Below are 19,774 nucleotides of genomic sequence, written 5' to 3'. Positions count from 1 at the left end.
TCGGGTGCCGGCTCTGCAGTTGCTGAGACTTTCAAGATTGGTTTTGTATATTTTGTATTATTTTCTCTGTTCTCATTAGTAGCGTTAGTAAAACATTGTTAATTTTTCCAACTCTCTTCTCTCTGTCCTTTTCCCTCCTGATCACTTGTGGGAAGGGGGGAGAGGGAGGGGCAAAAAGGGGGAAGGGGGGGGAGAGGGGGTTAACAATACATCTGCCACGGTTTTATTGTCACCCCGCAATCTTAACCCTCGACAGCCACACAGGAGGGGCCAGGGGCAGCTGCAGAGCTGGTTGGTAACGGAGCCGGGTCATGGGTGGGCCCGCAGGGTGGTGTTAAAACATCCAACCCCCACTGTGTGTCGGACGCGACTTTCTATCAAGGGCCTCGAAGCGATTGCACACAAACAGTATGTTTGGATAGGAAAATATGATTCTCATTATAAAATAAAATTAATGAGATACCACTAGGTGAAAAGACACGGCAGGTGAGCAGCAGAATGAGGCAAACACAGGAGAAATAGTGATGTCATGTAACTGAGCAGCAGAACTCCCACGGCTTTTGTCAGGCCGAGGTTCACCCCAGGAACATCATCCCTAATGTCAGACACACAAGAAAAATAGGCTAGTTTCAAGTCAAAAGGCAAGTTCTAAGCGTACTTTACTAATTCTGCTTGAATATATACCAAAAAAATATTTCTTATGCAGTTGTAAAGCTAAATCGATAATACCATCATTAAAAATGGTCCCTCAATAGCAGTGGTATCTATCAAACCAAGGATAAACTTCCTTGTGAGGAATAATGTCTGTTTATGAGAGTTCCAGATAAATGTCTTTCCTCTTAAAATATGCTGGCTTTGGCTTGGCATTCAGTTTTGATGGATGCCTGGACTTCACCTTGGTATTTATTTAGCAGCAGGAGACACTTATCCCAAGAAAACATTCTATCCATTTGACATTATCTTTTAATTAACATTTCTTATTCTTCTGGCCCTTTGTGCACTTTCCTCAGTGTTAGTTCAGCATATCTGCTTTTTATTCCTTCTTCCTGACTGCTTAATGCTTGGTGCTTAATTAGCGACTGTTTGGTTAACTAGATACAAATATAACATGTTGTTACTTCATTTTCATTTCAGTTAGCTTTTAAACTTAAATTAAAAATAAACTTGCAGCATAGTTTGCATATTTGTTGTAAATTGGTTTTCGTATACACTTTCCCGTTAGTCATTCCCATCTAAACTATGACCCACACTTCTCCAAATGGGAAGTTTCCTTATTCACTATTTCGTTCCGCCCAGACCCCAAAAACACGTTTTCTGCGTGAGCAGCAGCGACGGGTTCTCTTGGAGGCACCCGATAACAACTGCACGTGGTCAGACCGAGGCCCAAGCACTCTTGCTGGGATACGATTCTTTTCTCTCCAGCAGAATAACAAATACGATCAAGGCACGTACCTGTTTCAGTGAGTTCTAATCGTCTCTTTGCAGATTTGAAAAGCAGGGCAACAAGCATGAGTCGGCAGCAAATATGGGGAGATGACCTGAGTCGCTTAGGATAAAAGCACACATAACAAGCAGAAATTAGTTACAGACCATGCAGAGCCCAGCCTTCTCCACATTTCTGGGAATCCTTCAAAATTAGGCCCCAAATACACCATACAAGTGAGAAAACAGATGAATTACAGCCCAGCTTGTGCAGTACTGACATCGTTTGTCAAGCGATAGCTCTGTTTTCCCAAGACAAAGGAAATGTTTTCTCCTTACACCACTTTGCTTCTGTTGAGACAAAGTGCAACTTGAATGGTTTTGACAACGTTATGGATAACACCGGGTCCTGTGGGAAGGGAGTTCATTAATTGCTGCACACTTGAAAGCACAGGCATGTTGTTGTTATCATAAATAACCAGCAGCCTATTAGCTCTCAAGGTCTGGCCTGTTTAACGTGCTCTTTGTCATCCAGGAGATCATTTGTCTCGTGTTGAAAATCACCAAAAGCACATCTGGGAGGACAGGCTGCCTCCCAAAGAGAGAGTTTCACTGCTCCAGTTCGACATTGGTTCTGATAACAGCCCAACAGTCCTGTCCTTCGGGGAGCTCTAGTTCAGGCTGTGTGACTCATCTCTTTAAAATTCGGGATCCACTTGTGCAGATCCATTTGAAGATGGGTCCCTGAGTCTGAATTGCTGGCAAAACCAATTCTTAGCAAGCAGAAAAACAAGGCTGACTGATGTCCCACGTGAAAGAGACGGGCTGGTCCGGCCTGCCAGTCATTGTGCCAGTTTATTAAATCTGTTCAAGTCATTTGTTGCACCGTTCATTCTCTAGTGAAATGAGGGGATTTGGCAAAAGCCCTTCACCAGCATCTCAACCTCCCATAGAACAGAAGATGACTCCTTAGTTCTGATGTGCCCTGATGGCAAAATTACTTAAACAGGATTAATGGTGAAACACGATCAGGGTTTTCCCATGTCAAGAAACAGTGAAGTTAGAGACAAAAGTCAGCGGCAGCAGTTCATGATACTATAAACACTGGGCCTATGGATCCAGTCATCCATAGTCTATATCAATGATGGGAGCTTTGGGTCACCTGCCTCACTGTATGATGACAAATGAAGGGCTGATGCCACTTACGGTATTATTTTAACCTCCTAGAAACTTACCAGTTCCTGCCTGGGGCTGGAATGATGCGAGAGTTGGAATAATCCCAGAAGGTCTGGTTAGGCCTGGCACGAGCAGCTGTTCTCCTCCTCCTCTTCCTCCTCCTCCTCCTCCTCCTCCTCCTCCTCCTCGCCAAGGCAGCTGAGCTACCACCAAAGTCTCACTCAGCTCTTGTCACCACAACCTGTCCTCTGTCAAAAAAATGCTCTGTGCAAATCATACAGAATCACAGAATGTTAGGGATTGGAAGGGACCTGGAAAGACCATCCAGTCCAATCAGCTCATTTGTTTCACTCATGAGGTGCAAAATATCCTTCCTGAAAGGGCAAGACACGCTCAGGACTGAAATAAGAGCCACGTCACAAATAATTTCCCTTCAAACTACCTTGACTTGGAGGTTTTGAAACAGATAACATGAAGAAATGTGCTACAGATAAAATCAGGGGTGAAATGCTGTTAAAGGGATATAGAAAAGGGATTTTTTAATTTATATTGGGACTGACTTTTCCTGTAAAAATGTTTAATGGTAACTCATTACATGAACTTCTACATAAATTTTAATTAGTGGTTTTCAATCAGAAAACAATACTTTGAGAGCCTGTGCTGCTTTAATCTCTTTGATCCTGAGGGCTTTGATCTGCCCTGTGGTGACATGACTGAGATCAGGCTTTTACTTTCGTGGTGTGTAGAAAATGTGAAATTATCGATTCCTGTGCTCCAGCAGAGCAGGAAAAGGTCTGTGCTTTTTGGAGCTCAGAAACTGGTACAGTTTTCTTCCCTTGCTGTTGCTCAGAGCAGCTGGAAATGCAAGGCCTGAATATTCCTAAAGAAATCATTATTCTCCTCACAGTCTGATCTTCACTCTTATTAACCCAAGTCCTTCTCCCTCACTGACTTACATCTCACTGAATTTCTCAGTTTTTAAAACAATAGAGCTTGATACCACTAACCGCTGCTTTGTGCTTTCAGTGTCATGTGATTTTCAGAATGAGACATGTAGGCTATTGCAACAGAATTCAGATTATACAGATCTCAGCAAGGGTTTCTCTAAACCAGACTTTAAATGGCCTTTTCAAACTCACTAGAGGGACTCAGCTTAATGCCTTGTGCCAATGACCAGTGGAGGAAGCCACAAGACTTCATTTACTCTCAAACACTGCAAATATCTGCAAGTTAATGGCAAAATGGAGAAGACGGTGTAGGGTACAAAGAGGAGTTTTCTGAAGCAAGAAGAGTTTTCAAAGAAGTGTTTAATTTTGCGGGTCCCTCCAGAGATGCTTCTTAACCGGGTAAACATGAGCACAGGAGAGACACACAATTAATTAATAACACACTCTCTAATACCTCAGATTTGTGCTCCAGTTGATTTGTAGCCATTCTCCCAAAGCATATTTATGTACGGCATAGAATTTTGTAAATTCATTGCAAATTACAGAGACCACCTGAAGTCTAGTACTTTGTTACCTCTCAAAATAAACAGGGGTGTATATAACACATACAGTTTTCATAATATTCAGTCCTAAGAACAACCAGACTCACAAAAAACTGTTTTCATCTAATAATTGGCATGTTCGGCTGAGCACGTTTAGTTGACATTTGCTCTGTTCTGATTTTTAAGTGCTTTGATAATAAAACTGATATTTAGTCTGCTTATAATACTCAAGAAAGCAGCAAAGTCAATCACAAATGTCTCCCTGTGTTTTCCAGGGACATTCAGTAGAAATACATTCAGACCACAGGTACTCAGTATACTACCAGGAAAAGACGAAATCCCATATTTCAGGACATCTTTTTGTTTCTGATGGCCTGAGGCACCTTTCCCATTAACAAGGTAACAATTGCTACAGTTTTCAATGGAACAATTGTAACAATTTCCTAGTAATTAGGCTTGGTACTTAATCAAATTAGAGGTGGGAAAGGAAATGCAGTTTTACAGAATATGTCTAAAGATATAAGTAGAAAGGGGGATTCCCACAGGGATAAAGGCTAGGAGGGGACTAAAATGCCCAGTCCAACAGCCCCATGAGAAAAGATTCATCAGAATCATTGATGCGTCCCTTACACAGGACACATCTCTTGGCATGGCAACGTTATTTAGAAAAAGGGCCGTACAATAAGGAAGGACATTCAAGCTTATGCTGCAAAACACACACGTGAAAGTTCAAGTTCCCTTGAAAGAATCTTCTCTAAAAAGATAAGTTAATATAGAAATCTGGTTTAAATATAGAGGACAATCATCTTTAACTATTCCTTTGTTCCAGGTTAAAGCCAAGCACATAAAGCATCCCCAGGGCGTGCGTTTTCTGCTACCAGCAGAAAATCAGCATTTGCAACAACTGGGAACACTTTGGTGTCCCAAGAGAAGTCGGGGGCTCATTGAAAAAAAAATTGCCACAACACAAAACATACTTGAAATATGTCCAAATCCATTCTTCCTTTTCAACATTTTCATATTCGTGTGCTAGCTTTAGATTCATAAATTGCAACAACAATGCCACAAGGGATCTCCTGAAGGAATTTCAATATCAATATTCACCTGAGCACAGCCAAGAAAAGCAAAGGAACCACAACAGTGTGAGCCGTGACTAAACATCCTGGCTTTAGTCCAGGCTCTGTGGGTTTGATAAGCTCAGAACTATTCAGAAAATCTCCTTCAGAGTCAAAGACCTTCAGCTGAAACTTCGCACCGGCACCACGAGATGTTTACACGTTTAGACAGGGACGTCTTGCGGTAACTACACTGGACATTTTATTTGTCCTCAGATATCACGGCACAACTTAGAGGTGAATTATCAGATAACTGGCACTCGAACGGTACTGGGCATCACGAATTAATAGCGCTGTTTTGCATCGCTTGTTTTAGCACACAGGCAGCCTGTACCAGCCAGCTCCTTCTGTCTGGCATCACCAAACAGATGTTTCCATTGCTGAATGACGATGATGTAACCATCGCAACAACACAGATACGGCAAAATGTAGTTGAATAAGGTCACAGCAGCTTCTGAGATAAGCGCCCCGCACCACTGCATTCAGCCAAACTGGTTATTGAAGGAAGGAACTAAACCAGTACACAAAACACTAAATACAAAACAAAAAGTGGCATACATATATGTGTTTATTTTTAAAGGGTGAAGAACCCTCCTTCAAGTCATGGTGATCGAATTCCCCGCAGAACTTCCCTGTGGTATTTTTAAATCAATATTTCAGTCATTTTTGAAAAATTGATTTAATTACTACTGATCCAGAAATGCATATACTACCCACAAAAATTAGAGGGATTCTGCAACAGTGCTTGCTTTGCTTTGTACCCAGGAAACTCTTAAGGAAGGCAGAAATCTATGAAGTGAAGATAAACCTCATCAAGAAGAAAATAAAGTGCCAAAGGAGAGCCTGCATTGGCTCTGTGCAGCTACAGCACTACTCTGGGGTTTGTCTCGTTGGGACCTGTATTACCACATCACACTCCCACATCTGGGACGTGATCCATGTTTATTTGCTGTAAAACAATGTAACATTTCTTAGTTGTACTGCAATAAAAATTCCCACTGGTAAAGAATCACGGAATCACAGGATGTCAGGGGTTGGAAGGGCCCTGGAAAGCTCACCCAGTGCAATCCCCCCATGGAGCAGGAACACCCAGATGAGGTTACACAGGAAGGTGTCCAGGCGGGTTGGAATGTCTGCACAGAAGGAGACTCCACAACCTCCCTGGGCAGCCTGGGCCAGGCTCTGCCACCCTCACCAGGAACGTTTCTTCTCACCTTTAAGCGGAACCTCCTGTGTTCCAGTTTGCACCCATTGCCCCTTGTCCTGTCACTGGTTGTCACCAGAAGAGCCTGGCTCCATCCTCCTGACACTCCCCCTTTCCATATTGATCCCCAGGAATGAGTCCCCCCTCAGTCTCCTCTTGTCCAGCTCCAGAGCCCCAGCTCCCTCAGCCTTTCCTCACACGGGAGATGCTCCACTCCCTTCAGCATCTTGGTGGCTGCGCTGGACTCTCTCCAGCAGTTCCCTGTCCTGCTGGAACTGAGGGGCCACAACTGGACACAATATTCCAGGTGTGGTCTCCCCAGGGCAGAGCAGAGGGGCAGGAGAACCTCTCTGACCTACTGACCACTCCCTTCTAACCCACCCCAGGTACCATTGGCCTTCCTGGCCACAAGGGCCCAGTGCTGGCTCATGGTCATCCTGCTGTCCACCAGAACCATAAGAGATATCTGTATAGACATATGCATATATAAGTAGATAGTATAAGTAACATGGGAACAAAGATAGTGCACCCTGATGCAATCTCAGTGTAAGAAATGCTTGTTTTTTAGAAAGCATCAGAGCCAGGGATCCTTCATAATGTCCACACAGAGAAGGAGAATTTCAGAAGATGACCTCTTGTGTTTTCCTCACCATCTTCCATCTGAATGACACAATCAGAGCAAAACAAAACCATGGTTTTCAACTATCTCAGCAAAACTCCTCTTAATGTGGAAGGAGCAGCTCATTTCTTATTTTTCTTTCACAGGAAGTTATTTGGACAAAGACATGCCGATCACACCATATGATAGTAATAAACCCCCTTCATTTCGAAGAGGAAAAAGCTGCTCATCAGCTGAGGTATGTCAATGACCAGTAATTAGCACCCTTCTCATTAAGCTACTGTGATTACACCAACTCTTGTATTAGTTCTGCATTAATTGCAGCTTATATCATCCTGATTCGGGGGTTGTGCTGATTTAAAGCAGCAGGAGGGGGTGGAAACTTTTCTGATTTCTCTCAGTGCCAGAAAAGCTGGGAAAAAATCACCCAAACAACAGGTAAGGTGATTCATCTCCCTGCTGCGTGTCACAGGCTTATTTCTGCAGGCTCAGCCCTTCTCTCTAATCAGTGACACTTGGGAGAGCATTTGCTGCTCGCTCACATTTAACTCTTAATTGATTATGAAATACAAGATTAACTTCAAGGTAAATTCTGCCAGGCCAGCCTGGTTTTTTCTAGTGCCTCAATGAAAAATATTTGTGTTTGTTTAATCCATGTGTCTTTGGGTTATATTGGCTACTATGACAGAGACAAAATCTCCTATTTGGGACTTTGCACAGCCCCTGGGAATTTGCAACTTTGCATCTATGCCAAAAACTGTTATGACTGAGTAAGGTGAACCAAAGCAGTGAAATTTATTGGTACTGGCCTTTACCCATTGAGAGTGGTATCAACCTTGCCTGTGAAACCGAGTTCTTACTAATTAGGGCTGGAGCTTGTCACAGATGCTCACTAATATTGTCATGGTTAGGGGGTGCCTGACATTGGAATTACAGAATCATTTATACGTAAAATTAACAAAATTAAAATCTAAACATTTCAGTGTCAGAAATCCTTGAGTATGGCCCTAAACCAGGCTATTTTGAATGAGTAGTTACTTGTGAATTGTGCATCTGCGCTCAGCTGTCCACCGGTGTATTTAGTACTATTAATGCTACTACTCCTATAATTATGACTAATAAAACTCTTTTGGCTTGCAAAAATGTCGCGATCTGTTTACTAGTGGTGGCTCTTGGATGGGTGGATGTGACAGAAATGGAAATAAATTATTGTCCTCTAGAGCATGGTTTGAATCATGCGCAGTAGATAAAGCTTCAGGGCGAACACTTGAATAACGAGGAGAAAACAAAAGAGTTCAGTGCCATCCTTTCTGTGCCCTTGAGCAGAGCAGGGGATCTGCTGAATGGCCAGATACCAGACTCTTTGAAGAGGTAATTAAAGATTACACAACCTTACGTGTGGACAAAAAGAGGTACGCTATGTTTGATCAAGCAATCCTGCTCTGGTATTACCTAACGTTTCAGTGTGGTTGTTTTGGGAGTTTTTTAAAATGTAATTTTTAGCATATTTTTATCTGACCTTGCTGTGTGCTTTGTAACAGCCTGTCTTCTTGCAAGCTATTACTGGGTTATTTGAATGTTTGCAGAATTAAACAATGGCATTTTGTGGAAAAGAAAACAAAACTAAATGGTGAATGGGTTACCCTCCTTATAAAATACAATATTCCCCTCTCTGCAGCGCAAAACTAACCCAAATTGGAAGCCACTGTCCATAGAAGCCCAGCTGGACAGCTGCAGGATGTCTGATTCATTTAAACTGTCACAACAACTAAACCTTGGGGAGGCACCTTCTTTGTGCTTCCAAGGGTGTTGAAGCTGAAGGCCAGGGGTGTGGGATCAGTCATAAGCCAATACTGAGCTATATGGCGATTCTTCTGATTCTATTAATGTGTTTCACAGAACTTATTGCAGACCTCTTACTTGGGAAAAGTAAGAAAAACTGTCGGTCCACTGTTACTAAAAATGAACAAAAATGTTTAAATTGCATGAAAACTTGTTGACAAAGACCCTTCTGTGTTTTCAGTTCTGGGTTGCCACCACAACTAAAGGACTGTTTGGCAATTCCACTGGGGAAAAGGTTTAAAATTGCACTTTCACACTGGAGCAGAGTTAATGTATCGAAAATATCAAGTCTTGTAGGATTACTGTTGTTTCTAGTGTAACTCACTTTGGCTCTCAGCTCAGCACGTGTAACGCTAATGAACTTGTATGGCTCTTTGTCTCCCACAATTAATATGCTTGTCATGCACAGAACTGATCTGAGGTAGTGAGAACTTACTCAAAAGGAACCAAAACCACTAAGAAAAGCAAATGGGGAAAAAAGGAGAATACAAATGTGCCTCCTGGATCTCAAGAGGAAACATTCATCAAGAACATAAAAAATGGTGTAATCAAGATGCCAGCTAGTTAGGAGAAATAAAGAAGATTGATGTTGGTGTCCTCAGGGTGATCATAAAGCCAGAGGAGTAGAGTGATACCAGCTTGTAGAGAGATTTCCTCCTGATAAATGGAGAGAAGGACATTCAGGAGAACACCACCAGCTGGCACTGAGCTTGGCGATGAAAAGCAAAGGGAGGCAAACGATCTCCACAGAGTCCTGCACAACCCAGCAGGTGTTACAACAATGGGCTTCCAGCCTCTTGCATCAGAAACCAACCAGAATTGGAGGTGGATTTAGGAACGATTAGCGACACGGCCCTCTCCTGCTACATTTCCCAGGAGATGGAATGACCCTAGCTTATTGGAAAGTTTAAAGTAAAACTGGAACTAAGACTTTCCACCATATTGTGGGTCTTTTCTATGCCATATTTTTGTATTACAACACCTTATTTAGACTGCAAGTGATGGGCATTGAGAAGAGCTTTAAATTGTGCTGGGCGCTCGCTTTCCCTGAGCAGTTAGTGGTAAGTTACAACGGGGCCAGGTGTACAAACAGCTCCGATTTTTCATTCTAAAGTTTTCTACCCTGCATTTGTCAACGTCTGAATTTCATCAACCATTAGACTGCCAATTTGTCTAGTCCAGTTTCCCTGAAGTTCATCACAGCCTTCTTTTACCAAGACTTGCATTAAATAATTTTGTCATCTGCAAATCCTGCTGACCTCATTTTTCTTTGTTCTAGCCCTCATTTCTGCCTTTCTGGAAAATTAATGAGTGTATTAAATACTAACTACAGTACAGATCCTTGAGACATACTAATATTAACCTCCTACTGAATTGAAAACTGACAGCCTAATGAATTAAATGCACTACATAAGAACAGCAGTGGTGACAGTGAAAATCAGGATTGCTTGTGATTTATCCCTAATCTGGAGAGGAAATAAAAACAAAGCCAAAAACCAACCACCAAAAACTCTGCGAATACAAGCGCCTGCAATTTCCACTGACTTTTCTGGGACTTGTGAAAAAACAGGTTACTTAAGAGAAAACCAAAGCAAATTTAAAAGAGAGGAACTATCACCTCTGTATAGCTGTTCCACTTGCTGCTTACGGAATCATTGAGCTATCAAGCAGTACTTCAAGATTTTTTTCCCCTATGCAATTTTTAAAATTGCCCTGGCCAGAATATCCTTGGGATGTCAAAACTTGTTTAGGTATTTGATCCAGAGAGGACAAGGTAGAGAATTCATAGCTAATAGAAGCCTAAAGTAAAAGATGAAGCAAATTAACAAAACTGATGGCTGCTATAGCTGTAGACATGTTGGCAGGACATGCTTCCTTGTCAAAGTCATTTAGTTTTTTTCTAGATATCAGAAAATTTCCCACATTTCTCTGACACTTGGCTACAGTATCTGTAGCGGACATTTCTGTAAGCAAAAAGTGTATTCAGAAGAAACATCACCAAGCCACACAAAAAAATGGCTGTTTCTTAGTGTTCTTACTGTTATAATTAGATGTTGTATAAACACCAGCAGAAGATCTAGAGTTATTTTTTAAACTATTATATTTCAGCATATTAAAAAGTGTGTAATCTATACAGCAGCTTTAAAATACTCTGATTGGTGTCTTCCAAGTACGAATCCTCTTGTTTGAACTTTGTACCAGAGAAGAGCTGGAAGAATAATACAGAAAATACAAATGCATATTCATGTGGTTTGAAATAAACCTCTTTCATTCGTGAACATTTTGAGAGAACAAAGCATATACAGGTGTAATAATGCATTTGAATTATCAGCATTTTAATAACCTGTGTTACTGAGCTAATAGGCCTTTTCCTAGGTAGCCATAAAGGTCTTTGGGAAATGTGCTTTTTCTTACTAAAGCTTTCAATGTAAGTTCTAATCAAAGCAGACTCCTTTCCTTAGGTTAGATTTTACTAAACACCTGAAGGCAGATACAGATTCCTAATGTGTGATGCTGAGAAAATTCTGCTAAAGTTTAACAAAAAATGGGAGCATTCTGTCCTTTAAGTTCCATTGGATGCTACCTGCATCATTAGGTACCCGCTCACATTTAGTCACCTGGATCGCCAACTTCAGAAACTAAGACTAAATCTCGAAGATAAATTAGGCACTTAAACCTCAGTGAAGGTCACGGTAACAGGATCAGACTGTACTTTCAGTGGTCATGCCAGGGTAGAACAGCATTCAGCATATCCTAATACCAGGGTAGAGCAGCATTCAGCGTATCCTCATTCTTCTCCAGATGTCCACCATGGCAATGTAGATGTTCATTGGCCCAGATGGTACAGTCAGATTTACTCTGCTCACACCTGTACAGGAGATTTTCGCGTGTGCAGTGGCTGCACGATCTCCAGGTGCCCAGGCAGAGGTAACGCTTCTGTCCTGTCTGAAGAAAGTCCTTGTCAGCCTCCAAATTTCACCCATATCCCATTTCCAGACATCATACAGGCCACCTGGGAAGCTCAAACACAGAGCAGACTGGCAAAGCGCTTGGTATTTTACACAGGGATATTGAATGTTAAGAATGGAATTTCTAGCACGATGTCAGATTTTTTTTCATGCGTTTTAGTTGCACGACTGCAAAATGGAGATAATGACAAGCTGTGAAACACAATTAAATACCTGTGAAGCAGGCTGGACCAGCAGTAAAGTGGCAGCATAAGATACACAGGACAGAAAGGGTAAAAGAAAGCACGAGGCTTGCATGTGACTACAGTCTTAGAGTCAACAGAAACAAAAATCAAAAAAGGAGAAAGATGTCTGCATGTGGAGATGGCCATAAGCAGCAAAACTCTGACCTGAGTTTTGCTTGCTGTGCCATACCCTGCGCACAATTTTTTCTCGTGAAGCTGTGTCTGTGTAGCTGGGACTGGATCTTGATTTGCCAGGATTCTGAAAGTATTTTTAAAAAACGAGAGATCTATAAAACCTCTGTCCACTGCCTCAGTACCTGCAGGGATCTTGTCTCACTGACCCTGTATTTAACATTGTTTCGTTACAAACCTGCAGTTTCAAATTCATATCGAAAACAACTTTTTTGCTTCACTAAAGAGATATTATTTCAATGTTCAATATTTCATTCCCCAAGGTAACTTGGCCCACCTGGACAAGTGATCCTGAAAGTAGACAAAATAGAACTGGGCTCACTTCAGTGCAATGCGTATGTGGTATGTAATATTCTGTTGCATATTGCAGCACCTCCTGCTTTTTCTACTAAAATTCTACTGCAGCAAAGTGAAATCTCCCTTGGAAAGACTCACTACACACAGAACACAATTTGTGTTAGGTTTCTTCAAGGTCTGAATTTGTTGTACTTATGTATATATTAGAATGGAAAGAACGGGAATTTTGAATGAAAAAATTGGAACTTTTCAGTTGAAATGCATATTATATACTGCCAGGCTATATGGAGAAACACAGCAGAAGTCTGACTCTTGCTGTGCAGGTACAGAAGCACTCGAGGTCAATGTCAGTGCTGAGATCAGCGCGGCCAGAAAACTACTGCAGGGACAGAATGGCAAAAATAGAAAAGGTGATGGAATGTTATAAATTGTGCCATGTTGGTGCTTAAAGCACAGAAAATACCAGACCAATGCAGAACAGTGTAAACGTTTAAAAAGCCTCAGAATTATTGTACTTGATGGCGCACTTAATATTTCTTAGGTGTACACACCATAATTTGCAACCAAGTAACCCTGAAAAGATGACAATTCACTTCCCTTAAGACTATTAACGGAGTCATTAAACATATTCACATGCCTGTTTATAAATGGTATTAATTCTTTTCAAGATTTCAGATTCCTGTGTTTTCCTGAATTTCCCTGAAGCATTTAAAGCAGAAACAAAGGCCGGGATTTCTGTTTGTTTGCTACTTGTGTTGTGAATTCTCGTCACTCAGGCGTTCATTCAGTTGTTCAGTGAAAAGCTCATTACGATGATTTCTGTCTGGGTAGAAAGGCACATGGCAAAAGCGCCTTATGTAACTGTTTGAACAGACAGCTATAAATAACCTTTTCAATAACCAGAAATTTACATTAGAAAGGTAGATAAACTCTGAAGTGAAAAAGGTTTATTTTTATCTGATGTTACTGTTTCATAAGTTTTCAGACTCATCCTGAATAATTTGGTAAGGCCTTGGGGTTTTATACCATCTGCGAAAGTCTTGCATATCAAATGGATTTATGTGATAGGAGCAGAGATTTAAAAAGAGAGACATTCTTCTTTTGGGACTCAGTCACATTCAAAAACTCCCAGTGACATCCCTGGCAGATTAGACTGTGCAAAGAATGGCAAGCTTGGCCCTTATTGTACTGATTTTCTAAACACGAGTGCTTCCTTCTGAATAACCTGAGGGAAATCAACCTTGATGGAATTTTAAGTTTTCTGTCCTTATTACCATTAACTGGCTGCCTTGATTTTGGAAATTGACTGAATTTATGCCTTCTGTTGGCCAAACATCTTCTCTTGGAAGGAAAATACTGGCAGGCATAACCAAAGTGTTCAATTTTATAGTAGCTACCAATCCATCATTATGCCTGTAGAGCACGGTTTTAAGGCTGAGAGGATGTTCTCATAAAACCTTCAATAGATGTATGAAGACACAAAAAGTCTAATACGGTAAATTGAACATGATAACTCTACTACTAGAGAAAGTGATAAAGAAATAATTGAAGGAGGAATGTTGTTTTATATACTCTGTAAGTCTATTTTAAAGTAATGAAGTGTAATGCCCCCTTTTACAATTTATTCTCTGCAGGTAGGCAGGAGCCATAATGCAGAGGCAGAAACCTCTCCTATGCACATCCAGCCACAAGATCAACACCTAATTAATGAGTTTTGCCAGTCAAGCTTAACTGCTCTGTACATTAATACATATGCAAGATCTTCCATTTAATTTTCAAATAATGGATGGTTCTAAACACAGGCACAAAAACCATGATCTGTGAACTACTAACTTTCGTGAGCCTTCTGCCAGCACTAAGGGACATCAGTTGTCACCTTGTGGGTGTTGGTCTCTTCTCCCAAGTAACAAGGGATAGGACAAGAGGAAACAGCCTCCAGTTGCACCGGAGGAGGTTTAGATTAGATGTGAGGAAAAATGACTTTACCAAAGGGATTGTTAAGCACTGGAACAGGCTGCCCAGGGCAATGGTGGAGTCACCATCCCTGGAGGGGTTTAAAAGACATTGTAGATGTGGCACTTAGGGACATGAGTTAGTGGTGAACTTGGCAGCGTTAGGTTAATAGTTGGACTTCATGATCTTAAAGGTCTTTTCCAAACAAAACAATTTTATGATTTTTGTTCCTCTGTTGACTCTTTTTAAGTACCTTTTCATGTGCTGGACTACTTCAAATACTTCTTTGACTGATGTCTCTTTGGTGGAGATATTTTGCGAGGCTCTGCAGCTACAAGGACGGAACCAGACAGCAAACTAAGCAGGAAAAAAACAGAGCAACAAAAGCCATGGAGCTGGTCAGCAAGGGAGAGACACAAAAGGGCAGCTGAGGTGTCTCAAGGTACAGCCTGATAAGGAGGAAGGAAACTGGCCATCTTTCCCAGCGATTTTTGCAGGATACTGTTTTAGTCTTCCCCTTAAACACAGACAACATCAGACAAAAAAAGGCCCAGCACGGTTCTTCTCACGCTCGGTTACTATTCCCTGACCACTTTCTTTCTCCAAGTCTATTAACTTGCCCTTTTCATCTCCTACTCAGCCTGGTGCAGGCAACTCCCCATCTCTTCTCAATCCCTAGAGGAAAAGTCTTTTCACTAAACACATTACTATTACTTGTCAGTCAGTCTTTAGCCTTTAAATCAAATATTATTTTACTTGAGAGGTTCAGGAGCCTGATAGCACAGAATAGTTTTAATCATTCTACCGGGTGAGCCCTGACTCACCCAGTTTAATGAGACTTCTTACAATTACATTGAACACAGTGCATTTCGCTGCTCATACTACACTGAACCAGCCCTATACTGTCAACAGGAGTACAGACAGAGCTGCAAGGGTTATGATTGGAACTGCTTTGAGTTAGCTTGACTCAGTACACTTTAAAATAATCTTCCATGCCTCATTGCCTTATCATTTGGCTGGAATTTCACCTTCTGAGCTTCAGAGTTTGGGTTGGGGTGTGGGTTGATTTGTGTGGTTTGGTGTTTTTCATTTTGTTTTGGATTTTTGTTTGTTTTTGAGAGAAGCATTTTTAAATATTTTAAGTTATTGAGGCATTTTGAAATATGAAATGCCAGAAAATAAAGTAAGGTGTTCCTTGGCCATATGGTTTTTTTTAGTAACCTTTTATTTTCCTGAAAGAACTCTAGGACCTGAGATTTTCTTAATTCAAAATTTGTCAGAGACTCAGGCCTAAATCCAGGAAAGTACGTGTGCATAACCCCAAGGTCAGACCCATGTTTAGTACTCGTATCAGGTTGGTTTAGGCTTCCCGCACGTGATGAGACCCTCAAGTCCCTGTACTGCCAGAAGACAAGACACGTTGTATACGCTTGAGATGTGAAGGCTGGGGAAGCATCGAGGCAATTCAAAGTGAAGATGGGCAAACAGGCACCATCATCATTGTGCCACTCTGATACTTTATTTTTTTGAACAGGGATTTTAAATTATTTCATTGTGAACAGAAGATCACCTCATGATATAATGATAGAGGTTTCTTCTAGGTCTATAAAAACCAGAAACTGATCAAGTTAAAATATTTAATTCATGTCTCCTTGCTGCCTTGGGAGTGTTTTCAGATCTTCTGACCAAGGAAATTTGTAAAATCTCCCCCTTTTATTTTCGTATTTCAATAGAAACATTATCAGCACCTGGTGCTTTGTTATTTACTGTGTGTATTTTGATTGCCTCTTAAATTCTTCCACAAATGGCTCAGCTGCTTGGAGAACAACCATTTATTGTTTGCTTTTATCCCTCTCACAATTAAACAGCTCATTAAAGTACTCCCTCTATCATTCTATAATTGTATTCTTTGTGACTAAGAAATTTCCGTTTTTGTTCTTTATCAGACTTACTCAGGTGTACATCGATACACATGTAAAATTATCTCCTGTTCCTAATAGGTCTGCCCTGTTCCAATTCCCTGCAGTGCCAGCTAACTGCTCAGATGACTGGAGGTATTCTTATGTTCTTTGCACTGTCATTTTAGCGTGAGGAGGGATGCGCTGACCCCATCCCCGTCTCACCACTGCAGTTTGGTAGAAGAAAGCAGAGCACTGCAGCACCTACACCAAGTCAAGCTGTGACTGCAGTAACTTCTCCCAGAGCACGTGGCTGTGCTGTCTGCCTCCCAGCCTCCTGCGCTCTGTCCAAAACAGCCTCTGACATTCACACGGTGCTGCCTTGCAGGACTTTCCATTTCAGTAAGCAGCAAACTCGCTTCATAATTTCACTGTGTAACGGAAACTGCAGAGTTGCTCATCAACGTCTCCTGCTTCACTCTACTTTCAAAATTGCTTAGAATGCTTTTGAGTATGCTCTGGATGATATGCCAGACATTTAATTGCTGTACTTAACTGCCATGTTTCATCAATAAGCTTTAAGGTCCTAAGTGAACTTCGTTGTTTCCTTTGAAAAATCACTTAAGTCTAAGAAGTATTTGAGAACAACAGTAATTTTGAATACTCATCACTCTGCTGATGAAAGAATGTAAAGACTTATTGAGCTTCCAAAACCTACTTTTAAAAGCCAGGATGTACCGGGATACGGACATTTTCTTGTGTCATTCATAGCAGGATGCAAGGTACTCACTATCTATTTCTTATCCACTCAGCTATAATTATACTAACTGTAAACACATTGTACTGATTTAGCCATGTGCTATTTTATCACATCCCTCCCTAATAGCTGAGTCCTTACTGACTTTATCTTCACAACATGCTTTTGAAGGAAGGTTAGAGATTAATTGACAGAAAAAATAAAGAAAAGAAATAACTCTGTATTTGAGGAGCAAGTTCAACTGTAGCGGCTTGATTTGCCAGAGCTTTTAATACCATATATCTTTCTGGGCCCAACTCCCAGTGACTTAAATCGCAGCTGTAAAGTTCAGCTCTTCTCTAAACCAGACCACACAATTTCAAGATGTGCATTCAAAAAATGAGTAATATACGAACAGAAGCTGCAGTGAGAAGTGAACTGTCCAGCTGCACACAGTCCTTTGGGGCAGAAAATGGAATAGCCTTGCTGAGGTACTGATAAATAAAACACTAGCTGAATAAATACTGAAAAAAAAATACTCTTGGGTAAATAAAAAGTTCTGTATAAGTTTACTTGTTTAGAGTAGATGAGAACTGGTTAACTTCTATACTACCTAAATTAGGACTGGGCAAGCTCCCAAGTGTCCCTAGACAGCATCTTCCTGGGCAGAATTTAACTACCTTAATTCCAAGATGATTGTCTCCTTCTTAAAATCCCTTCTCTTGCCACATATCTATGCCATCCCTCTGTTGTAGGTAGGGACAGGCAGACCCTCCACATGATAACTTCATTCACTAAACAGCTTTGATTAATTCCAGGAGTGTGACCTTTCCCATGCACCATGAATGGTGAAGAGGTCCTACCGTTAAACACATGCTGAAATGATGATATATGTGAACGCACACTGGCAACAAGGGCAAATTAAGATTACAATACCAGCCTGACTTTGGACTTAGAGAGCACAATGGTCTTTCAAGAGTACTTTCATGTATGTTCCAAGTTTCTAAGAAAGCAAATTATCGACTACACAGAAATTCCATCCTACAGAATCACGTTTATCTCCACATAAATCAGCAGTTAATTTAAAGTCTTCCACAAAAACATCGGTAACGAGGAGGACTAAATAGTAAGATGCCATCCACTACAAAGTCAAATCAACACCAGGAGGAAAAATATACTTTTTGCAATATACTTACAAAATGTAGGGGAAAAAAATCCAAACAAATAGAGACTTGTGATTCCTGAATTCCACGCCATGCTCTGAACACACTTAAAATGATTACTGATCTGCCAGTGATGGTTAAAACTTCCCTCCTTTTCCTTTCTATTCCTGCACTGTCCTACTTCCCATGCTGTTCCACCACAGTTTTGAGCAATACACAGGATAAGGCTGAGCTCGTGTTAGGTTGGCTGACGAAATCCAGCTACTTACTGTGTTCCTGGAGGAGCTCCAGTGGGTCAGACCAAAGCTGCTTGTGGTCTTCACCCTGTTTGTGCAGTTCATCTACCACCAAGTTCCTTCTCTTGACTTCTTCACCTTTCTCTGCACTTGGGTCTGCCTAACATTTTTTTTCCCTAGGACAGAAAGTTATATGAGAAAATAAGTCTTAATCGAAGGGGGTAAGCATATAGAAAATCGATATTTTTATAATAAAGAACAGTTGCTTAACTTGGCTGTCAGCATCACTGTATGTACCATAATGGAAGACTATAGTATGTAATGTAACACCTATATCTGACAGATTTTTTTTTTAGGGTTTTTCTAATCAATTGGATTTGGGATTTAATCAACTTAATAGTTTGGGCTTTGTTTTGTTTTGTGTTTTTTATTTGTTGGTTTGCTTTGTGTTTTGCTATTGGGTTTTTTTGTGTTTGTTGTTGTTTGTTTGCCTTTTCAATCCACAGGTCCCATTGTTTAAAAGCACCAGCTCACCCCGCTGTGCCGTCCCAGGCCGGTGGAAGGTGCTGCGGGGAAACGGGTGACAAGAGCCGCTTGTGACCGACCCGAGGCCGCTGCTGGGGCAGCTCCGGCCCGTGAGAAACACCACCTGGGCCGCAAGCACCAGCCTTATCCCTTCGGGGAAGAAAAAAATCCACAAACCACCCACCTCCCTCTCCAGGCGCCCAAGGCGTTCCCAACAAGTTGCGCCCCGTTAGGAGCCCGTTCGGCTACACTGTGCGGTGCTCGGACCCGGCGGCCGCCCCTCGCCCAGACCACAGCGCCGCTTCCCGCGGTTGGCGCCGCCGGGAATCACCTCAGGGAGGGCGGAGGGGCGAGGAGAGCGGCCGGGCCCGCCCCGTTCCCTCGCCCCTCCGCCCCCCGGGGCGCCCGGCCCCGCCGCTGACGTCCCAGCGCCCTTTCCCGCCCCCGCCGGCGGCCGTTCCCCGCGGCGGAGCATGGCTCCCCCCGCGCCCGCTCTCCTCCTCCTCCTCTCCCTTCACCTCACCGCCTCCTCCAAGCTCAACACTCCCAAGGTGCTGCTGCCCTTCACCCGCGGCACCCGCGTCAACTTCACGCTGGAGGCCAGCGAGGGTTGCTACCGATGGTGAGTGCAGGTGCCGCCGCCCTTCGGCCGCCGCTTCTCCCCCCCCGCCGCCGGATGCACCTGCGGCGTTTCCTCAGCCCGCGGCGGGAACG

General features: G+C 42.1%; 1 protein-coding gene and 1 long non-coding RNA gene across 3 annotated transcripts in view; one reads left to right on the top strand and one right to left on the bottom strand.

Annotated features, from left to right (window-relative positions):
* Nucleotides 1–2,868: 2,868 nt before the first annotated feature.
* On the bottom strand, nt 2,869–19,762 carry LOC135580435 (uncharacterized). Of its 2 annotated transcripts, XR_010474985.1 has the most exons (4): nt 19,584–19,762; nt 18,569–18,711; nt 14,756–14,859; nt 2,869–11,813 (listed from the first exon to the last, which is right to left on the bottom strand). It is a non-coding gene; the product is annotated as an uncharacterized LOC135580435 (long non-coding RNA). The 2 variants fall into 2 exon arrangements; XR_010474984.1 differs by lacking the exon at nt 2,869–11,813 and having other exon boundaries at nt 11,820–14,859.
* The window catches only part of NUP210 (nucleoporin 210), a 64,824-nt gene continuing 64,537 nt past the window's right edge, over nt 19,488–19,774 (top strand). Inside the window, exon 1 of the mRNA XM_065074889.1 lies at nt 19,488–19,682. Coding sequence (XP_064930961.1) covers nt 19,534–19,682 — 149 coding nt within the window. The 5' untranslated portion in view covers nt 19,488–19,533. The remainder of the gene's footprint in view (nt 19,683–19,774) is intronic.

The sequence above is a fragment of the Columba livia genome, chromosome 10 (assembly GCF_036013475.1).
Source record: "Columba livia isolate bColLiv1 breed racing homer chromosome 10, bColLiv1.pat.W.v2, whole genome shotgun sequence".
Lineage (NCBI taxonomy): Eukaryota > Metazoa > Chordata > Aves > Columbiformes > Columbidae > Columba > Columba livia.
The sequence above is the reverse complement of the archived record's forward strand: the minus strand, read 5'-3'. Positions and strand labels throughout refer to the sequence as shown.